The sequence below is a fragment of the Hylobates moloch genome, unplaced genomic scaffold (genome assembly GCF_009828535.3).
Source record: "Hylobates moloch isolate HMO894 unplaced genomic scaffold, HMol_V3 SCAFFOLD_8, whole genome shotgun sequence".
Lineage (NCBI taxonomy): Eukaryota > Metazoa > Chordata > Mammalia > Primates > Hylobatidae > Hylobates > Hylobates moloch.
In genome coordinates, this window is record NW_026652283.1 from 41,252,262 (window position 1) to 41,275,771 (window position 23,510).

The window sequence follows — 23,510 nt, forward strand, 5'->3', positions numbered from 1 at the left end:
TGACTGCCTAGCGTCTTCTACATATGACTGCCTCTGCCTTTCTTTCTAGGGGAGAAAGAGAGCCTGACAGTTGCTTTGTGTGTTTAAACAAATTGTTGCTGAGATTTTGCATTAGTCACAAAGAATTTACCAAAATTGGTTTGATTCAGATTTGGCAATGTGTAAACTTCACTTCAAGGTTGCCCCTCTTCCTGTTTGTTTCTCTCAGTTGAGTCACAAAATGGATTTAAATTCCAGCGGAAACCCGTAAGATATCCATTTCCACTGACTCCTAAAATGGAAATTAGTGATTTTTTTTTTAAACCACTTCTGAACCTAACAATCCTAATACCACGCATGCCGATATTTAACGTAATCTCTTCTGTCATGTTGAATTATGTAATATCCTTCTGTTTCAGCACAAGCATTTAACTTTACCTTGAAATTACAACAGATTCTTATTATGTGCACAGCAGATATGTTTTTATTTCCCATAATTCTGGAAACGTTAGTATAATGGTTACCATTTTACAGATGAAGAAACTGGGCCTTAAGCAACTTTTCAAAATTACATATCTCCTAAATGCCTGAGCTAGCATTTAGAGCCACATTTTCTGGTTTTTCCTTTTTTTTTTTTTCCGTGAAAATTGGGTCTCGCCATGTTGCCCAGACTGGTCTTGAACTCCTGGGCTCAAGCAATCCTCTCATCTCGGCTTCCCAAAATGCTGGGATTACAGGCATGAGCCACTGCGCCCGGCCTGGTTGTTTTTTCTTATACATTGCTCTGCCTCCCTCTATGCATAAAAGACACATGATTAGAACCTACCAAGAAAATTATTATTTCCCAGTGGCTTCTTGGACTCAAAACATTCCTCAAACAAACAAATTCTCCTATTTTCTTTTCTAGGTTTTCCAGAAGGAACTGGGAAAGCGAACAGGAACCGTTCAGGTCCTGAAGCGGTCAGGCCGAGAGCTGATTGAGAATAGTCGAGATGACACCACTTGGGTAAAAGGGCAGCTCCAGGAACTGAGCACTCGCTGGGACACTGTCTGTAAACTCTCTGTTTCCAAACAAAGCCGGCTTGAGCAGGCCTTAAAACAGGTAAGGGATATTTGCTGTCCCAACCCAAGGGATAGATCTGAGTAGGTTTATTTGGTTTTTCTTTTACTAGAATCTGTTCCAGTCAGTCTTGAAATAAGTATAACAGAGTTGAAAATTGATACTCTGAATGTTCTATAAAACTTTAACATTCATTTTGAGAAATAATGAATTCAGTTGATTTTCAAAGATTCAGTTGATTTTCAAAGATCTACAAATGAAAGAAAACCTTTGTGGAGTTTTGATGCGGCCATGAAATGTCTGAATGAATACTGGACCCTTTCCCTGGCATGTCCCAGTATCTAGGTCCTTGGCTGCAGAGAGAGGTTGAATCTTTTGTGCTTGATTATTTCAGGCGGAAGTGTTTCGAGACACAGTCCACATGCTGTTGGAGTGGCTTTCTGAAGCAGAGCAAACGCTTCGCTTTCGGGGAGCACTTCCTGATGACACAGAGGCCCTGCAGTCTCTCATTGACACCCATAAGGTAATCCAGCCTTGGGGTTTGGTGACCTCATGCTACCTACCACCTTGACGGCTGCCTACCACTAAATGAAAGCAACTTTTTCTTGGAAATATCAGAACTCACATGAAAAGGAACAAAACCAGAGTGGCCCTAGCTCATTGGTTTAGCAGGAATGAGAGGGAAGGGACTGGTGGGTTTTTTGACACCTTAAACAGTAACATTCATTCTTATAAAAGTAATATATGTTGGTTGTAACAAGTTTTTTAAACATGGTATTAAGGAAAATGTGGACTATTTCATCTTCTTTACTCCTCATCTGCATACGCCTTTGTTTGCCTTTCCTTATGTTACCAGCTTTAGGCCCTGATCTGATCCCCCAGAACCACTTACTAAGCTGTAGAGTATGGTGCAGTGTCTGGGGTCTCAGTCTGTCCTAATGAGATGGGAAATGTTTCCCTTTTTAAATTTTTATTTTATCCACTCAGATTTTAATCATGGATTTGTTATTATATTCTGTTATGGGTATTTTTTTAATATTATGGTTTTTACAACTATAATTATATTTTTCCAATACAAATATGTTTACCAACATGAAATGAAATAGGATATAAATGAGAATAAATGAAAAATGGGATTAAAAAAGAGAGAAACTAACTTGAATAGGAAAAAGGGGGCATACCTCTGTGTGTCCTATTCTTTGTTGTCATCTCCACCAGAGAAAGTCATTCTTGTGTAAACCCCTCACCTTCCCACATCTTTTAGAATTAAAATGCCATAAATAACTATACAGGCCTTTAGAGGTCTGCGTTAACACATGGAGGAAAAAGAAAACATTGAAATTTATCCCCCTTCAGTGTAAACTAACAGTGCTGCTAATATAGACTTTTTAAGTTTTTGTTTTCAAATCTTTTTTGTTTAGGAATTCATGAAAAAAGTAGAGGAAAAGCGAGTGGACGTTAACTCAGCAGTAGCCATGGGAGAAGTCATCCTGGCTGTCTGCCACCCCGATTGCATCACAACCATCAAACACTGGATCACCATCATCCGAGCTCGCTTCGAGGAGGTGAGTCCCTGGTTCAGAGGAGGACTGCACACACCCAGTAAACTATCACTATATTATAGTATTTTTCCCCCAGGTAAGGAATCTCTCACTCACTGTGAATAACTCAGCAAAAGTTAAGTTAACATTTTAGTAAAGACTGTTTTCTTGGTAACGTGTGGCAACCTGGAGGGGTAGTGTTGGCATAGTGCTATGTTAATGTGACTTCCAGTGGACATGTTGTGTGTAGTGTCCGCTCCTTCCTGGGAAGTCCTAGGTTAACAGGATGTACAGCTGACCCTTGAACAATGTGTGTTTCAACTGCACAGGTCCACTTACATGCGGTTATTGTTCAGTAAATACATTCAGCCCTCCATGTTGGTGGGGTCCACATTCACAGCCAAACATGGATAGAAAATACAGTATTCACGGCAAGCGAAGCCCATGTGTACAGAGGGCAGACTTTTGCAGGTTCCACAAAACCAATTACAGGCCTTGAGTATGCATGGATTTTAGTATGCGCAGGTGATACTGGGACCAGTCCCCCGTGGATACCAAGGAACAACTATACTAGATTCGCTTTCAGGAGGGCGATATTTTATTCCAGCTCTTATCCCAGTTGTCACTGGGGTAATAGTGAAGCCTCTTGACTGTTTGGGTGGTCTCTCCTCTAAAAACTCATTGTGTTGGCCGGGAGCAGTGGATCACGCCTATAATCCTAGAACTTTGGGAGGCTCGAGGCGGGCAGATTACCTGAGCTCAGGAGTTCAAGACAAGCCTGGGCAACATGGTGAAACCCGTCTCTACTAAAATACAAAAAATTAGCTGGGCATGGTAGCACAAGTCTGTAATCCCAGTTACTTGGGAGGCCGAGGCAGGAGAATCACTTGAACCCGGGAGGCAGAAGTTGCAGTGAGCCGAGATTGTGCCACTGCATTCCAGTCTGGGTGACAGAGCGAGAGTCTGTCTCCAAAAAAATAAATTAAAAAGCCATTGTGAAAATCAGATGAAAAAGGGCTTTGGAAACAAAGGGGTATGCTTGACTGAAAGAGGCCATGGTTTCCTTCTTTTTCCACAGGTCCTGACATGGGCTAAGCAGCACCAGCAGCGTCTTGAAACGGCCTTGTCAGAACTGGTGGCTAATGCTGAGCTCCTGGAAGAACTTCTGGCATGGATCCAGTGGGCTGAGACCACCCTCATTCAGCGGGATCAGGAGCCAATCCCGCAGAACATTGACCGAGTTAAAGCCCTTATCGCTGAGCATCAGGTGTCTTAACCTCACTGTGTGATCACTGGGGTTTTCTGTGTTGGGCATGGAGACCATCTCTGTTGCCCTGTGTATATGTTTTTAAATGGCTGCTTAACACATTACCACAGACTTAGCACCGTAAAACAACACATACTTGCTTACCTCGTAGTTTCTGTGCTTCATATACCTGGGCATGAGTTTACTGAGTCCTCTTCCTGGAGTCTCCCCAGGCAGAAATCAAGGTGTCAGCCAGTACTACAGTCTCATCTGGAGTTCAGGGTCCTCTTTTAGGCTCACTCAGGATGTTGGCAGAATCCAGATCCTGGTGGATGTAAGACTGAGGTCTCTACTTTCTTGCTGGCTCTCAGCTAGGAGTTGCTCTTGCCTTCTAGAGGCCCCCTCAGGTCTTAGCCACACAGCCAGCCGGAGAAACTGTCCAAGGTGCTCTATGGAGTCTTGAAATGTAATGGAGAATGAAATGTAATTAAGGGAGTGAATATTCCATCATTTGCCCACACTCAAGGGAGGGGGATTACATAGAGTGTGCATACAGGAGTGGGAATCTTGGGGGCCTTCTTAGAAGTCTGCCTACCACAGCCTGTTTTTATTGACCATCATTTGAGCCAAGGTCCCACTGGTCCCCATTATACCTGGTTCAAGAAGCTCTCTCGCATGAACCCAGTGGTCAGTGAAGGTGCACATCAGACTAAACTGAATGGAGGAAAGCTCAGGTGGGCCATCTTCTTAATATGTCCTTAAGAGGCAAATAGTATTTTTAACCATAATCATTTATACTGAATTCAAGCATGAATCTTGTTTAGTTATACTGTAGACTATATGGTCTTTTTAGTTTATATAAACAATCACCCCAGCAAGTGAGAACTCACTATACAGATAGTCCCTGACTTACAGTGTTTCAACTTTATCGTGGTTCAAAGGTTATACATATTCAGTAGAAACTATACAATTAGAGGCGGGTGTGGTGGCTCACCCCTGTAATCCCAGCACTTTGGGAGGCCAAGGGGAGCAGATCACTTGAGGTCAGGAGTTTGAGACCAGCCTAGCCAACATGGTGAAACCCTATCTCTACTAAAAATATAAAAATTAGTCGGGTGTGGTTGTGGTTGCCTGTAATCCCAGCTACTCAGGCGGCTGAGGCAAGAGAATCACTTGAACCAGGGAGGCAGAGGTTGCAGTGAGCTGAGATCGCGCCATTGCACTCCAGCCTGGGTGACAGAGCAAGACTCCGTTTCCAAAAAAAAAAAAAAAAAATGCACTTTGAGTGCCCATCCAACCATTCTTTCACTTTGATTACATGAGATAGTCAACACTTTATTATAAAATAGGCTTTGTCTTAGATGATTTTGCCTAACTGTAGGCTAACGTGTTTTGAGCACGTTTAAGGTAGGCCAGGCTAAGCTATGATGTTCCATAATTTAGGTGTGTTATATTTTCAGCTTAACGATGGGTTTGCCAGGATGTAACTTCGTCGTAAGTTGAGGAGCACCTGTCCTTCCTGTGGGATGTACCTCCTCTCTGAGAGATTATCTTCTTCCTATTCAGTTCTTCTCCTTTCTATTTTCCCGTCTCTCCTCTATGTCTTCAGTCTGTCCCTGTTTATTCTTTTCTCTAAAGCTTCCAGACATGTCCTTCCAACCCAGTGTTCCCCTCAAGTTACCGCTGTGTTGCCTCCCTCCTTTTTCAGCTACGCTTCTTGTTCCCTGTCTCATCTCCTTTTTTCCCATCACTCCCCAAGTCCCTGTGGTCTGGCTGACACTGTTCTGGTCACATTCTACTGGCTAAATCCAACAGAGGTTTTTCAGTCTTTATTTTGTTTGACATGTGACCTAGCTGGCTCTTCATCCCTTCCCAAAACTTCCCTTTTGACTTCTGTGTCCTTTAATCTTTGTGTTTTCCTCTGATCTCTCTGACCGTTCCTTTTTAGCCTTTTTAGCTGGTTCCTCTTCCCTGCCTGTTCATCAGTGTTGTTCCCTGATGTCTCATTCTTGATGCTTTCCTCACACTGCTGAGATTTATCTGGTCTAACAGCTTTAGCTATTACCTGTAAAGCTTCTGCATCTTTTTCATCTCCAGCACCATCATCTCCTAAAGTCCAGACATACAGTAAACTAGAAGCAGTTCTAAAATTCCACTTTATCTTTGCCCCCTTGCCTGATGTCACTTGTCCATTCCAGATCTGCCCCCCTTTCCTCATTCAGAAGCCTGTGATGTCTGGAGTTCCTCCTTTTCCTCACATCTAGCCACTCACCAGGGCTTGTCAGTCCCACTTTCAAAATACCTCTTGGCTCCTTCTTTCCTGCCCTGGCTCCGACCCTCACCATGTTTTGCCTCAGTTGCTGCAATGGTTTCTTAACCTGTCTTCTCACTGCTAGCCACTCCCCATCCCACACTTCTCCCCACCCCCACATCACTCCATCTTTTATACTGAAGCCAGAGTGATAGCTGTAAAGCATAGGTCTGATCATGTCTCTTACCTGGATCGAAATCCTTCAGCTGCCCCCTGTTGCTCTCAGAATAAATGGCCAACCCTTAGCCTGACACAGAAGCCTTTTGTGATCTGTCTCCTGCCTGCCTCTCCAACCCTGCCTCTTGCCATTCCTCTGATTGCATCCTCTGCCCAGCCAGTGAGTGGAGGGGTCCTGGTCACAGTACTGTCAGGCATCCCTGTCTCTGTTTGGGTTGCACCCTCTTCCAGGACTGCCTTCCCACCATTTGTTGACTATTTCTTCATTGCTCAGCATGTCAGTCCATTTGCATTGCTATAAAGGAATTCCTGAGACTGGGTAATTTATAAAGAAAATAGGTTTATTTTGGCTTATGGTTCTGCAGGCTGTACAGGAAGCATGGTGCCAATATCTGCTTCTGGTGAGGCCTTCAGGAAGCTTAGAATCATGGTGGAAGGCAAAGGGGAGCCAGCGTGTTACATGGCAAGAGAGGGAGAGAGAGGAAGAGAAGGAGATAGCAGGCTCCTTTTAAACAGCCAGCTCTCATGTGAACTAACAGCAAGAACTCACTCATTACCATGGGGAGGGCACCAAGGCTATTCATGAGGAATTTGCCCCCATAACTCAATCACATCCCGTTAGACCCCACCTCCAACATTGGAAATCAAATTTCAACATGAGATTTGGAGGGGCCGAATATCCAAGCTACATCCCTCAGTAACTCAACTCAGGCACCAGCCTCCACGTAGCCTTTCCTGCCACCACAGGCTGTAAAGTACCCATCCTAGCTCTTCCTTTGCCCCCATAAGAGTAAAAATACAATTTTTAACTCTTTTTCCTATTTTTTGTGTTCAACAGACGTTTATGGAGGAGATGACTCGCAAACAGCCTGATGTGGACCGGGTCACCAAGACATACAAAAGGAAAAACATAGAGCCTACTCACGCGCCTTTCATAGAGAAATCCCGCAGCGGAGGCAGTATGTTTCCAGTCCCCTGTGTTAGGATGCTTCATTCCTGCTAATTGAAGATGAGCACTTTCCAAATGCCTGTCAAAAAAAAATTATATTCCGTTTTCAAAAACCGTGTTGGTTTTTAACCAAAACCTCTCATTTTTGAAACTCACTTTTCTTACATTAACAGACAGTAGCTATACTCCATATTCTTTGGTATGATTGGTATGAAATTACGAGGTGGTTAAGCTTATTTTTTAACAGTGGCCTTTCCATTGTTTTGGTGGTTATCAGCCCTAGCTGTTTACATTTGGCTTGCACTAATTTAATAACAAAACAGCTCCTACAGAATATGTTGCTTTTTTTTTTTTTTTTTTTTTTGAGACGGAGTCTTGCTCTGTCGCCCAGGCTGGAGTTCAGTGGCGCAATCTCGGCTCACTGCAAGCTCCGCCTCCTGGGTTCACGCCATTCTCCTGCCTCAGCCTCTCCGAGTAGCTGGGACTACAGGCGCCCGCCACCATGCCCGGCTAATTTTTTATATTTTTAGTAAAGACGGGGTTTCACCGTGGTCTCGATCTCCTGACCTCGTGATTCACCCGCCTCGGCCTCCCAAAGTGCTGGGATTACAAGCGTGAGCCACCGCACCCGGCTATGTTGCTTTTTTAGTTGAGTTAACGTGTCATCAGCTCACTAAGGTAGGACAGAATTGCTTGGAGATATGTAGGCAGCAGGTAAGTGTGTGCTGGGAGGATCAATACTTTTGGAATTAGTACACCTCCCTGTCTAAATATTGCCAAGTCTCGTATTTCTTTTCTCAGTTATTGACTGGATATTATTCTAAAGATCTTCTAGGTTTATACATACAGCTATTTCTCTTTGTGTACTAACCAGCTGTTCTAATCTTGTGATTATTTTTCCTTTTAGGGAAATCCCTAAGTCAGCCAGCCCCTCCTCCCATGCCAATCCTTTCACAATCTGAAGCAAAAAACCCACGGATCAACCAGCTTTCTGCCCGCTGGCAGCAGGTGTGGCTGTTAGCACTGGAGCGGCAAAGGAAACTGAATGACGCCTTGGATCGGCTGGAGGAGGTAATGCCCTGCTGAGTGGCCTTCCCTGAAACAAAGTGATTTTTTCAATCAAAACCCAGCCCTTCTGAGGCTCTCTTAGTGTGAACCGTGTGTCTTAACTTACTTTTTCACAAATAGAGACAGACCTATACCAAGCCAGTACTCATTCTTTGAGGCCCCTTAATGAGAAAAGACACATTTGTAAGAAAACCATTCATGACAGAGTAGGCTAAAGCTTCTAGGTGTGGAAAGCAAGAAAACAGCCAGTCCATAATGAGGGCCAGGACCTGATCTGCCTCAGCATCTGGCTGTGGTTGGGAATCAGGAAGAGAACTTTGGAAATTTATCTCCAGATATGTAGCATAGCACAAAAATGACCCTTGTTGAGCCTTTCGTGTAAAAATAGATGCTACAGAATTATGAGATAGGAGTAATTTTTAATGATTTTGTTATTAGTCTTCACTTGATCATGAGAAGCAACTCTATTTTGAAGTGTCGTTACCCAGTGTAAAAAATATAGTACTATGCTTCCTAATTTCTAAAACAAGCCTCTAATATCTTTTGTATTTTTTTATTTGTGCATATCAAAGCAGCTATGCCTGGAAGTGAGTGTTCTGTGTTTTGTTTATTTTTTTCCTTAGGTCAGTTGACTTTTAAGCTTATTGGGTTCTTGGTGCTTTTTTCCCCCATTCCTTCTAACTTTGGAGTTTGAAAGACCAAGGGGAAACTGCTGCACTCTTTAAGTCATGTTGAGTGTATATCATTAACATAGACTTAAGTAGCTGAAAATTGTCTTGCCCACTGCATAGGCCTGCTGTTTTCCATCAAGGCCAAATATTTAACATGGAGCCGTCAGATGGGCAATTTGCTCTCTGGTGCCATTCCAAAGAAACATGCTTGGATACAACATTGGGTTCCCAATGCTAACATCCAGAACTCAGATTTTCTGATTGAAATCTCAGAAGATAGTGGTAAACACGAGCCTCCTGATGTGAGCCCTATGTGCGATTATAATACCTTTCAAAACAACATAATCGAGGAGTGCTAAGGACCTCCCTTCTGGGTTAGAATCCATTTCCTTGCATCTAAGAGAGTGATCCTTTGAAAAGCCCAAAGGGAAAGCAAGGCTGGCTTCACCCATTCTCATTCCGTGTGCTCCGTATTTTCCATGGTGGTTCAGTTATTGTTTATCTTGCTATTCCATTATACCGCAGCTCGTGTAAATAGTCATGGCTTTAAGTGAAGGAGCAAGATTGTGCCTTCACAAAAGAACCAAACACATAGATTTCATTGTTGGTGCCCCCTGGAAGCATGGCTTTACTGAATGTCTGAGAGTTTGCGTATGCTCTGGGCAGCTTTTGAGGGCCCAAAAAATAAATCTTACTGACACTTCTGATTTCTGTGTAGTTGAAGGAATTTGCCAACTTTGACTTTGATGTCTGGAGGAAAAAGTATATGCGTTGGATGAATCACAAAAAGTCTCGAGTGATGGATTTCTTCCGGCGCATTGATAAGGACCAGGATGGGAAGATAACACGTCAGGAGTTTATCGATGGCATTTTAGCATCCAGTGAGTCTAGTCATCATTCCAAACATGGGTCACACCTGGATTCCTTGCACTTTGTAGAAGCTGTGATATTCTAGCTAAACAGTCTTTCTGAAGCTGGCCAGGAGCTATGGCTCACACCTGTAATTCCAGCATTTTGGGAGGCAGGTGGCAAAGGCATGGTGGCACACTTGTGGTCCTAGCTACTTGGGAGGCTGAGGTGAATCACCTGAGCCTGGGGAGGTCAAGGCCTGCATAAGCTGTAATCGTGCCAGTGAACTCTAGCCTGGGCAACAGAGTGAGACTCTGTCTCAAAAAAAAAAAAAAAAAAAGACAGTGGTTAACCAGAGGTTTTCAGCTGGGAAACAATATGATTTGGTCTATGTTTTAGTAAATCACTGTGACTACTATAAATATTCACACTTCCCTTTGTATAGCAATTTGTTTAGAATCTAAGACAATAATCTAAACGTAGGAAAACTTCATGCTATTCCAAACTGTCACTATTCTGAAATAAATTAAATATCCAATAATTGTGGGGTAGATAAGTATATTCTTGAGTTGAGTGGTAGGTCTGTGGGTGGTTGTAATATTATGTTTATGCCTTTTGGTATATCTGAAATGGGGAATATTACCTTTTTTCGTTGCATTTGGGGTAGGGGAGTCTATAAGTGGATATGTATTACTTTTCAGGAAAAATCAAGACATACATTTTTTTGCTCTTAAGAAGTATTTCTGGCCAGGCGTGGTGGCTCACGCCTGTAATCCCAGCACTTTGGGAGGCCAAGATGGGTGGATCACTTGATGCCAGGAGTTCAAGACCAGCCTGGCCAACATGGCAAAACCTCATCTCTACTAAAAATACAAAAAAAATTAGCCGGGCCTGGTGGCAGGCGCTTGTATTCCCAGCTACTCTGGAAGCTGAGGCAGGAGAATCGCTTGAACCAAGGAGACGGAAGTTGCAGTGAGCCGAGATCGCACCACTGCACTCCAGCCTGGGCGACAGAGCAAGACCTTGTCTCAAAAAAAAAAGTATTTCTATAACCACCAACCAAACAAGTACCCCTCTTAATGTTTCAAAATATGATTCCTTTTCTCCAGAGTTCCCCACCACCAAGTTAGAGATGACTGCTGTGGCTGACATTTTCGACCGAGATGGGGATGGTTACATTGATTATTATGAATTTGTGGCTGCTCTTCATCCCAACAAGGATGCGTATCGACCAACAACCGATGCAGATAAAATCGAAGATGAGGTAAGGGAAATAATTATATTTTGAGTACACTTCTGGCTGTAGGTTTATAATATCCTGAATTTGGTTGGGTTCAGTGATCATATTAGCCTTTGACTTGTCTGTTGGGAGATAAATATTTGGAGTTCTATTTTGAGATCTCTTTTTGGATAGCATCTCGAAGAGTCCCAGAGGATCTCTGACATCTGAGCTCTAGCTCAGGCTAGATGGATTACTCTAGTGAGTCATGTCTGTGTGGTGCTCTGAAGTTTACAGAGAACCTTTGCAGGGCACCATACTCATCCTGGTTCACTCATCCTGTATTTGGGATAGACTCATTTCACTCTTGAGCATGCTACCTGGAATCTAGGGAAATGGTCTACCAGTGTAGCATTTAAGGGATGAAATGGACTGGGCATGGTGGCTTACATCTGTAGCCCCAGCACTTTGGGAGGCCAACACGGGAGGATCACTGGAGCCCAGGAGTTCGAGACCAGCCTGGGCAACATAGTATGATTTTGTCTGTCCCCACCAAAAAAAAAAAAATTAGCCAGGTGTGGTGGCAAGTGCTTGTAGCCCCAGCTACTCAGGAGACTGAGGTGGAAGGATCACTTGAGCATGGGAGATCAAAGGTGCAGTGAGCTGTGATCATGCCACTACACTCCAGCCTGGACAACAGAGCAAGACCTGTCTCAAAAAATGAAAACAAATATTTAAAAGGGGGGTAAAATGTAATGTTTAAAATGGTGTATACCCATCATGCTTTCTGCCTTGTTAAAAACTACCACATTGAAACTACCAAATTTATTAGTGCCATCTAGAAATCCTAGCATCTGTTGATAACAGATCTTGGGAAGGGAGAGGTGCTGGGACAGGTCTTAAGAGTGGCCCTGGAAAACACCAGGACTGACTTCCAGGGAATCTCGGACTCCTAGGGTGAAATTTAAAGCAGTTCATCATTTGCTTTATTAATAATCTGATTTTGATGCAAGCATATTAGCACTTTTCTCTGAAGGAATTTTGAAGCAGGAATAAAGAATGTGTTGTATAGTCACTTGGGAATTTTCTTTCATGCTGTTTCTCAGTCTCAATTAGTTCACTTAGTAAGAAGAACATATACTAATTTGGAACAGATGATAAATGTATATGTCAAAAGCCTGAATTCCCTAAAAAGTAAATAATGAGCCAGGCGCGGTGGCTCACGCCTGTAATCCCAGCACTTTGGGAGGCTGAGGCAGGCGGATCACCTAAGGTCGGGAGTTCAAGGCCAGCCTGACCAACATGAAGAAACCCCATCTCTACTAAAAAAATACAAAAAATTAGCTGGGCCTGGTGGCGCGTGCCTATAATCCCAGCCACTTGGGAGGCTGAGGTAGGAGAATTGTTTGAACCGGGAGGCGGAGGTTGTGGAGCCGAGATTGCGCCATTGCCCTCCAGCCTAGGCAACAAGAGCGAAACTCCATCTCAAAAAAAAAAAAAAAAGTGTAAATAATGAATAGCCTCCCTGTTTATGTGTAAAAATCTTTGTTTCTCTGAATAGGAAGTCTTGCTCTACCCTTTACACTTTTCTTTTTGTTCACACCCAATAGGTTACAAGACAAGTGGCTCAGTGCAAATGTGCAAAAAGGTTTCAGGTGGAGCAGATCGGAGAGAATAAATACCGGGTAAGGAAGAGAAAAAGCAGTCCTTTGTTGTGGTGATTTCTCATATGTGGCTGATCCCACCTTTTCCTCCTCATGCTTGGAGGCCCAGAGCCCATTGGACTTGAGATGTGGTCACTCTCTGACCTCATCTCTATAGATGCCAAGTGTCAGGTACCCTGTTCCATCTGAAAACTAGTCCCATATCTACCTAGATAGTAGTAGTTTGTATTTAAGTTTTAAGATAGGAGATATTTCAGAACTGTCACTTGACATCTGACAAACTTTTTAGGGGGATGAAGGTACCTTTGGAAGCAATTATATCTAATGACTGACCACTTACCCCCAAAGAGATGGTTATTGTGAGCCTGAGTGGCTCCCAGGCTAGAGAGGCCTGGGGAAACTGTTGAAGCCCCAGCAGACACTGTGCCTCCTCTGAGCTGGGCTACAAATGGGGCCTAGGAGTACTGAGGAGACATCAGGCTCAGTGGTCTTCCCTGGAAAGCCATGCTAGGTGTGGCCATAACTGACAGTGAACTATACTTGTGTTTTAGCTTCTTTTGGGACCAGGGTCAGGGACATAGAAGGATCTGAAACAGGTCTTCTAAAATATATCAACAGCTCGTCAAGATTCTCTAAAGTCCTAAGAAAAATCTGTGATTGGCAAAGAGGATTTAGATTGCACTAAGAAACACAGGAAGATCCATGTTTCATTAGTATATCCAAAATGTCCTCAAAGTACACCAAATCCACCCCATGCTGCAGTTTCCTGAGGAGTGCTGGGTGAATCTGCTTTGAATATAACCTAGGGCATTTAGTTAATAAAGCTCCATATAATCTTATGCCTGCTTGTTGGGTTTTGTTTTCTTGTTTTTTGTTTTTAATTATCTATGAGAGAAATGAATTAACAAGAAAAACATAGCGTGAAGAATTAGTTCATAGTTTATAAAACCACATCCCTGGCCAGGCGTGGTGGCTCACACCTGTAATCCCAGAACTTTGGAAGGTAGAGAGGCGAGCGAGCGGATCATTTGAGGTCAGGAATTCGAGACCAGCCTGGCCAACATGGTGAAACACCATCTCTACTAATGACACAAAAATTAGCTGGGCGTGGTAGCGTATGCCTGTAATCCCAACTACTAGGGAGGCTGAGGCAGGAGAATTGCTTGAACCCCGGGGTCGGAGGTTGCAGTGAGCCATGATCGTGCCACTGCACTCCAGCCTGGGCAACAGAACGAGACTCTCAAAAAAAAAAAAAAAAAAAAAAATTAAAACCACATCCCTATGGCAGGAGCTTGGTAAGAATATGTTCGGTGTGTGTCACTTTGCCAGAAAAACGTAATGATATGATTTTCATTCTTTAGTATTAATTTGACAAAATGTTCTCTTTTTTTTTCTCCTCCTTTTCCTCCATCCTTTACTCTTTACTGTCTATAGTTCTTCCTCGGCAATCAGGTACAGTGTGCCTTGCAATGTTCTCCTTCTCAATGGATATGGTCTGTGTAGCTAATGCTGCCTGTTCTTCGCTATGGGGAGAGGATGTAATCTGAAGCATGCCTGGGTCACACCTGGTTGTCTTACCAAGTGGAGAAACTGCTGATGGGGCCAGCATTGCAAAGCTATCTTAGCAGCAAAAGAATATAAGTATAATTTTTTATAAAGGAGATAAAATGGAGGAAACTGAAGCTATGGTATCAATCCATTACACTTCTAAAAAGAGCCTGGTTTTGTACTTCTGTGTTAGAAGTCAGATTACCAAACAGCACAGTTCTTATTTATATTAGAATCTTTTGACAGTTAATAAGTTTTGTAATCTATGGTAAGTCAATTCCTGAAGAACTTCAGTACTATTTAAATATCTTTTTAATATTTGTAGTTACTTGTATTATATTTTATAATTACAAGGTACCTGAGAAGTGTAGTGTGGAGATCGTAATTGGCCGTGGCCCGAAGTATGCTGATTATGGCCAGCCAGCCGAGATTTAATGGGACCAAATTAGACTTGCAAAAAAGATTGGATGCCTTGACTCCACTTGGTAACTCTAACCTTTCAGATCTTTTTGAGTGCTGTGGGGTCCTGTGTCCTCCAATGTGGAAGGAAGTTGCATGAGTAAAATCTGTCTCTCTGATATGAAATTATAAACACTAATTGTTGATTGCAGGCCCTCAAACATCCCAGGCCTTGCAAGTCACTATAGAAATGTTCTAGGCAAGTGGGAAGAACAGGGGATAAGAGAAAAAAACTAAAGATGAGAACAAACTGGCTTTAAAAAAAACCATTGCTTGAGAGTGTCCAATATGCCTATTTGCTAATGACTGTGTGTGAATGCTAGGGTGCCTTTGAAGAGTCCCGACACCCTCTTCTACTGCTCCATTGACCAGGAGAGGGTCAGATGAGTTCTAATGTTGGGAACAGAATTATGAAGTTCATTTTATACACAGGCACCTGAGGCCTCAAAGATCACATGCCTGCTCTCACACAGCTCGTATCAGCCACTGCAAGAACCCAAGTCTCTGTAAGAGGTTTTCCTTTTAAAAGGTGGAAACAACAGTTACTGACCCTTAGGACTCTTATTCGTTCTTTGTCTCACTGACAACCTTGTCCTACCAGGTGTGCACAGGTCTCCGTTTTTAGAGCTGCCATAATCCCTCCTACCACTTGTGACTCTGGCCTCAACTTCCCCAGCTACACTGGCTGCTGGCTTGGTCAAACCTCCTTTCCCCCATAGCTTAGCAGAAACAAGTTAGAATCTTTCAAAGAGAGCTTTAGTGTGAAATTAAGGTTGGTGGGGGGGACATGAAATACATGGAGTGATAAATTATAGTATGCAGTATTCCAAGAATAAAGTACTCCTGTGGTTCCTTCCTGATTCACCCTGGGGGACACACAGGCACATACTCCCTGCCTCTCACCCATCCAGAGAAAACCCTTTCCAGTGACTCAGGTCCAAGAGCACTGCTCTTGGGTGGAATCCTCCATGTCTCTCAGAACCTCCCACAGGGCTTCCCATTTTCACTTGTGGGGCCCAGCTTCTGAGGGGGGGCTCTCACAGAGCCTTGGAGGCAGCTTCCTTCCCAGGACAGGACATGTATTCTCTTTCAAGTCTGGGTTCAGTGCTGCTGCTACCACACAGTGCTTTTGCTGCAGTCACTTTGTATAAACATGTTTAAATTGTATCAGATGAGAGGTGTGGGACTACTTTTATTTTCAAAGTAAAGGGCTGGGAGGGAGGATACAGTATTTTTCAATCGCCTTGCCCATGCAAATACTGCATGTGAGTCAGAGCAGCTAAGGAATATGGAGAATTACCACAAATATATTAATTTTGAGGGAGGATGGCTATATGACCTCAGATATCCTTTCTTGCATTTTCAATTTTTCTGCCTTGTTTTAAAGTTACAGTTGTCCTTTATAACTTTGAAAATCCTGGCCCGGCATGGTGGCTCATGCCTGTAATCCCAGCACTTTGGGAGGCTGAGGTGGGCAGATCACGAGGTCAGGAGATCGCGACCATCCTGGCTAACACGGTGAAACACCGTCTCTACTAAAAATACAAAAAATCAGCCGGCCTGGTGGCGGGCACCTGTAGTCCCAGCTACTTGGAAGGCTGAGGCAGGAGAATGGCGTGAACCCAGGAGGCGGAGCTTGCAGTAAGCCAAGATCGCGCCACTGCACTCTAGCCTAGGCGACAAAACCAGACTCCGCCTCAAAAAAAAAAAAAAGAAAAAGAAAAGGAAATCCTACCAACTCCATACCCGAGGAACCCTTGAATTCAGTAATTTTAGGAATTCCATTTCTCCAACCAAATGTTTGTTTGTTTTGGAAACTCTGCATACTTCTCTTTTGTTGCTTCTTACTTCATTTTGGAAAGAGGGTAATTTATGCCATGAGAAACTCCAAATGTTTAGAGCTGGGAAGTAGGACTGTTTGGGCAAGAAAAAAGGGAAAACATAAATAATCAAAAATATGCTTGTTTTAGCATCTAAAATGATTATTGGATACTGTTCATAATCATCATGGGAGCTGCAATTTTTAATTGCTTCAACTCAATTTTAGTATAAATATGACCTAATCATTTGTTCAACTGAAGAAACTTTTCTGCTGGTGACACTGCAATTAGCAAATACTTCGGGTTTATTTCTGAAAACCTGATGCAGAAAATGAAATTTTCTTCTAAGCTTGTAATAATGATGCTTTGCAAAGGTTTCCTTAAGGCTTGAGATAGTATTTGCTATTTCCCATTTAGCTTTAAAGCATACTGTATTCAGAAGTTGACATCCACCATCTTTCTTTTAGGAAAACAAATTAGCATACCAAGAATATGACTTTTTAATTGGGCAGAATCTCTTTTAAAAAAATAAAATGACCTAACACTTTGTCTGTTTTCCTACCTCTCCTTTTGGTGCAGAGGCAGTGGTGTGACCGTTAAAAGTTATTTTTATCCCAATAGAAAGTATATGGGCCCGGCGCGGTGTCTCATGCCTGTATTCCCAGCCCTTTGGGAGGCCGAGGCTGGCGGATCACGAGGTCAGGAGTTCGAGACAGCCTGGCAAACGTGTTGAAACCGCGTCTCTACTAATAATACAAAAATTAGCTTGGCGTGGTGGCACATGCCTAATAAACCCAGCTACTCGGGAGGCTGAGGCAGGAGAATTGCTTGAACCTGGGAGGCAGAGGTTACAGTAAGCCAAGATCACACTGTTGTACTCCAGCCTGGGCAACAAGAGTGAAACTGTCTCACAAAGAAAAAAGTATATCACAACACCAGTCTTTAGCTTGGTATTTCTGCTTTTCTATTTTTAAAATCCTTTTGTGAAATATATAAAAATGCAAAATTGTGAGAGTTAACAATTCTCCCGTAGCTGTCAAATTGTCATTCCAGTCTGAATACAGTCTGCTTTGGGAGAAAAACAGATCTGCTTTAAGACATATATTAATTAAATTTCCTTTTGATTCTACAGTTTGGGGATTCTCAGCAGTTGCGGCTGGTCCGTATTCTGCGCAGCACCGTGATGGTCCGCGTTGGTGGAGGATGGATGGCCTTGGATGAATTTTTAGTGAAAAATGATCCCTGCCGAGGTAAGGAACCATTCTGAGCATGAATTACGTGTTAGGTATGCCCCCAGCAGTGATCTTTTATGCTTACAGGAAGCATTGATGGTGGGGTCTGTCTGTTTTTTATTTTGTTAAGCTGCCCGGGTGTCATCCCACTAGCACAGATTGGAACTCAGGGGTGCCAGCATAGGTCAGGGAGAAAAAGCTGAAGAGGTTGATGCTGTTTGGGGAGGTAGGTCTAGAGGAATGCAGTAATGAGAATTAAGAGTGTATTGGTGTTACTCGAATGTTTCAGTTTGGGGTATTAACACTATCCTAGAAAGGAGCCTGGTGAAGCCCTTTAGGTTCCCTCTTAGTGCCTCAGATCCCTTTGCCTGTAATTCCTGTGACTGACACTCTGGGAGAGTGTTAGGCCCTTCTCATACAGGAAAGAACTGGTGAGCCCCCTGGACCAGGAGGGAGGATAAAGACACCTACATGTGAGCCCATTCACTTCTAAGACAGGTGGCCACCTAAGCAAGACCATGGGGTGTCTTTCTGCTAAATGTGAAAAGGCTGGCCCACCAGCCCAGAAGCATAAGGAGACTGTCAATTTAATATGAGCATGAGTGGTGGCACCTGTAGCTAGGGGGTGTGTGGGGACTGCAACAGGGAAGAGATGACCAGTTCCAATTGCTAAATCCTCCTCAGCTGTGTCCTTGCCTTTTTCCTATTAGCAGAGCTGCATGTGGGTGCACAGGAGGCTCCCCTACTGTGTGCCAATTTTTCTTTCTTGACTAGTTTCTGCGTTTCCTGCCCTGTCTCTGTTTCTTTGTGTTTACGTATTTTTTATTCTAGTTCACCATCCTGGGAGTAAAATAAAGCGCTCTGATTCCAGCTCTTCGATTTCCAGTCAGTCTCCCATAGGTTGGCTTTTAAGCTTTGTCCCTCTTCCTCACACCCTAGCCCATTGAGAATGGCTTTGCTTCTTAAACTGTAACATCTCTTGGTTCTGTGTATCTGCTGCATTCATGAATGCTTGAAATGGCCAAACCATAGCTTTTCTAACTACTCAAGTTGATGGTGCATAAAATACTGTTGAAACAATGTCCATGGAATTTGTTTTGAGTTTCTATTTAACAAATACTTGTTTGTATAGTTTTATGTGCCACACACTATTATAAGTACTTTACAAGTAACACATTTATGCCTCATATGAGGTGTAGATGCTCTTAATCTCTGTTTTACAGAATAGGAAATTGAGGCATAGAAAACGTAAATAATTTGCCCAAAGACAAACAACTAGTAAATGGCAGAGATGAGATTCAAATTCAGGGCAATCTGGGTCTAGAGTATGTGCCCCTAGTCAGCATGTTATATCTTTCAGAGGCCGACACACCTTTGTGTATGTTTATTATTGGATCAGCCTGCATAATTATTAAGGTTTATTTATAAACCTAGCAGAAATGTTTGCTGTACAGTACATAACTTCTTTGGAAATGATTTATAGTCATATTCTGAAGCATTTAGTGAGGACAGAGCTAAAGACAGCAGTTTTCACATGAATTCAGATATGCCCATAAGTAGTTCCTCTTATTTTAACTCATTCTGTGTTTACTACAGTAAACCAAAGTAAAAGTTCAGCAGTAATAATTTTCATTAGAGGTTCCTTTTTTAAAAAAACTGGGGCCAGGTACAGTGGAATCCCAGTACATTGGGAGCCCAAGACAGGAGGATTGTTGAAGCTCAGAAGTTCAAGACCACCTTTGGCAACATAGTGAAACTCCGTCTCCACAAAAAAAAAATTTAAAAATTAGCTAAGCATGGTGGTACACACCTGTGTAGTCCTAGCTACTCTGGAGGCTGAGGTGGGAGTATTGCTTGAGCCCAGGAGTTCAGAGCTACAGTGAGCCATGATCATGCCACTGCACTCCAGCCTGGGCAACAGGGCAAGACTTGTCTACAAAAAAGTAATTTTGAAAACACTTAAAAACTTGAAAGTATTTAGTTTTAGAATTTAATTTAAAAGGCATCTTTTATTGCTTTAATGAGAAACAATATATGCCATTTTAACTTTAACTCAGTAAAACAACTTTATTCCTTTCCAAATCTATGAATAAGGTCCTATTTTTCCTGTCATGTAGATCAGACTAAATAAAAGAGATATTGCATGTGGCATTTTGGAATCCTTGATTGCCTGTTTATTTGCTGCCTGCTCTATTTATGATAACATCATGCTGCTGGCCAAGGAGAACACTGCTTGCTTTGTCCTTATCTTAGTATCTAAAATTTGGAACCCCAAGGAAATTGGGGAGGGCCATCTAGAAGCTATTTTCTATGAAAGCTAGTAACCTTTTTTAGCATCCCTTGGAGCAAACAAGGTAAGACTTTCCTGTGTCTCTCCAGGAGTGCTCTCCTGGAACTCAGTAATAATCCATTGACTGTGGAGAGAACTCTCCAGAAGTTTTAAATTTCGTAACTCTTATCGGTGATGGGCAGGATGAGCTATTTTTAATCAAATAAAAAATGGTGCTAGGCGATGAACACCTAAGGAGTAGGATGGATTATAATAAGTTAGAAGGGTGTGAAGGATGAGAAGAGAACAAAGTTACTTGAAACTATATTGGAAGTTCTATAAGGATTAATATGGCTTCTGGAAACACTGCTTACAGTAGGTTTTGTACTCATTTATGTTGCATATTTCCTTGGGTCTCTGGACCGTAGAGAATGCTATACTGAGGACAGTACAAGATGTATGACAAGGTTCTTAACACCAGTGTGCACTATCATTTCTTACCTCCTTTTACACAGCTATTTTAAAAGGTAGAAGATATCTCAAACTGCATGTTGCTTTTAGTCATGTGTAAAAAAATGAAAATATTTTACTAGCTAGATTTGCCAGTCTCCTGGTACTGCCAAAATCAGATATTTCAGTTTCTGAATTTATCCGTGGCACAGGAAATTATGATGTTTTGGATGGAGAGAAAAACAGTGCTTCTGCCTAAATAATGGGTATACCTGTACCTAAGGTACTATGTATGTTTTTGATCATTAGACATATTAGCTCCCCCAGATAAGTGAAGATCTAGGAAATTTCATTTATGAAGATTTAAAAGACACATTCTGGCATAGAACTGATTTTTTTTTTCAGATTGTTATACAGATAACACAAAATTTACCATCCTAACCATTTTTAAGTACAGGACTAAGTATATTTGTGTCATACTACCGTCACCACCGTCCATCCACAGAACTCTCTTCATCTTGTAAAACTGAAACTCTATACCCGTTAAACAATCGCTTAGAACTGAATTTTAACATGCCCGCGTCAGCCAGTTTCAGGTGGCCAGCATAACTCCCTTAGCAAAGACAGCCTCTTTGGTGGTCGATGAACGGAACTTGAGTTGGCTGCCGTCATGTCTGGTTCTGTAGGTTCAATGGTAGATCTTTTCTCCAGTGAAAGGAATGGTGAGGGGGAAAATCCTATCACAGTAGTCAACCAAGTACTAGGAATCTTCTCTTTTTTTTAACTTTAGGACTATAATACCCAATTTTGGGAAATATTTGAATCAATGTAAATACTAAAAGTATCTTTACTACTAAATTCAAGTGCTAGTACATAAATTTTGCTTAATCAGATTTTGGTGTTTCCTTCTAGTTCGAGAAAAATGTTTACTTTTTACTTGTGGGATTGCTCCAGAAATCAATTTTCACAGCTTCCAACTGTTTATTGTTTGTTGTCGCCTCTTCCCATCCCAACCTTTTCTAGCTTATCAAAGTATTAATTGCCCCCTTGACACCTTTTTTAATTCTTAAAATTGGCCGCTTTAAGTTTATTTCTGAAGAAAGAGCTTTCATTTCTTCCAAGTGATATGTATATAAAATGTTCCTTACCAAGAATTGTTTCATTGCCTTGCATCTTCAAATATTTTCTTTTAAAATGCAAATATCCATGGGAGTTGTAGCATATTAAGCTAATATTAGCGAGGCATGGCTTGGGATAAATTAATTATTCATTGGTCTCTTGACCAAGATGAGAGCACCAGAAATATGGGAATTTTACTATTGTGAGCTTAAGAACATAAGGACCAAGAAGATGGAAATTACAGAGAGGAGGGAAAATAAAAGGGAGAAGACAAGCCTCTAAAGCCCCAATTAAAGTAAGCCATTATGTTTCACCTGAGTTTAGACCTTCTAAATCAGGCCTCATGGAAGCGTGCAGGAGCTAGCTAACCACTGTTTACAGTCTCAGATTGCCTTAATGCCTATATTGCATGTCTTTGGCATGGCTGCAGTAACCTGGAAGGATGACGATAGGGAATTGTTGACACGTCTTTGCATCTCTAGCCAGTGAAATAGTATCCCAAGAGGTTGGAGATTTCCTTGTGAAAACAGGGACTGTCTCATTATGTTCGTTTCGTTATGACGTGTAAGCGTACCCTGAGAAAATGATGAACTGTATTTTCCCAGCATCCTGCATGCACCCAGCTAGGAAAGCAAGTGAGACACCCTTTGGGCCCTCAGCAGTCATTTAATGAGGCGTTACAATGTACCTACCTCATGGTGGCCTCTGGGGCTAACAGGGTCATGACATAGGAGATCAGCATAGGATCCTGTGATAGAATCAAACAGGTCCTCAGATCACAAAATGCAAAGGTTAAATGTGTTGCTGTTAACATGGGATAATCTTCCTTCTTCTAGTATCTTTCTTATGGAAAGCTATTCTATCTGCTCTTTTAAATTGCTTTAATATTCTATATGTAGTAGGTGTTGGCAGTCACAAATTTAACTTTGTGGTTTCAGTCATGAAAATTCATGGATTTGCATTTGTGGCTGGTGTGCAAGAGAGCTGGTCACACAGTGAGAGAGTGTGCCTCACTGGCCACTGACTCCTCACTTTAACACAGCTTGGTGCTTCTGTTCTTCATCCCCATGAAATAATGAGCACTTCTTAATGGAAGCACTTCTTAGTGAGTTCATGAAGGTTGCGAGAGCCATTCCTTGGAACTGTTGAGAGACTATTGTTTTCAGAGGCCATTTCAGAGAAACAGAGGCTACTCTGTTTCACAGATATTTACTGAAACCCTAAATGCAAGCCTTGCACTGGGATCCAAACGTAAATTAAGATGATGGTCCCTGCCTGCAGATGCTCTCAGCCTAGTGCAGGGAACAAACATGTGAATACATGCCCTTCTATTTAATAAAATGAACGGTTGAGAGAGCAAAGGGGGGAAGAGATGACTCTGCCCACGAAGATGGACAAGGTATCAGGAAAAGGATGTATTGGGCTGGGCATAGTGGCTCACGCGTATAATCCCAACACTTTGGGAGGCCTAGTGGGGAGGATCACTTCAGGCCAAAAATTTAAGACCAGCCTGGGCAACATAGCAAGACCCCATCTCTGTTTTAAAATAAAATATAGGGCTGGGCGCGGTGGCTCACGCTTGTAATCCCAGCACTTTGGGAGGCCGAGGCGGGTGGATCACGAGGTCAGGAGATCGAGACCATGGTGAAACCCTGTCTCTACTAAAAATACAAAAAATTAGCCAGGCGTGGTGGCGGGCGCCTGTAGTCCCAGCTACTCGGAGAGGCTGAGGCAGGAGAATGGCGTGAACCCGGGAGGCGGAGCTTGCAGTGAGCCGAGATTGCGCCACTGCACTCTAGCCTGGGTGACAGAGCGAGACTCCGTCTCAAAAATAAAATAAAATAAAATAAAATATAGGCCAGGTGCAGCAGCTCATGCC

The 23,510-nt window shown here is 42.5% G+C and overlaps 1 protein-coding gene across 33 annotated transcripts in view; it reads left to right on the forward strand.

The window, feature by feature from the left end:
• The window catches only part of LOC116472985 (microtubule-actin cross-linking factor 1, isoforms 1/2/3/4/5), a 404,777-nt gene that overhangs the window by 368,359 nt on the left and 12,908 nt on the right, over positions 1 to 23,510 (forward strand). For 21 of the 33 annotated variants that reach the window (XM_058441923.1, XM_058441919.1, XM_058441922.1 and 18 more), the window contains 13 exons: positions 887 to 1,081; positions 1,434 to 1,562; positions 2,461 to 2,604; positions 3,659 to 3,847; positions 7,153 to 7,273; positions 8,171 to 8,334; positions 8,904 to 8,918; positions 9,721 to 9,883; positions 10,961 to 11,115; positions 12,681 to 12,755; positions 14,169 to 14,186; positions 17,694 to 17,811; positions 18,625 to 18,693. In XM_058441923.1, coding sequence (XP_058297906.1) covers positions 887 to 1,081; positions 1,434 to 1,562; positions 2,461 to 2,604; positions 3,659 to 3,847; positions 7,153 to 7,273; positions 8,171 to 8,334; positions 8,904 to 8,918; positions 9,721 to 9,883; positions 10,961 to 11,115; positions 12,681 to 12,755; positions 14,169 to 14,186; positions 17,694 to 17,811; positions 18,625 to 18,693 — 1,555 coding nt within the window. The remainder of the gene's footprint in view (positions 1 to 886; positions 1,082 to 1,433; positions 1,563 to 2,460; positions 2,605 to 3,658; positions 3,848 to 7,152; positions 7,274 to 8,170; positions 8,335 to 8,903; positions 8,919 to 9,720; positions 9,884 to 10,960; positions 11,116 to 12,680; positions 12,756 to 14,168; positions 14,187 to 17,693; positions 17,812 to 18,624; positions 18,694 to 23,510) is intronic. The other 12 variants (XM_058441938.1, XM_058441939.1, XM_058441918.1 and 9 more) reach the window with 6 other exon arrangements.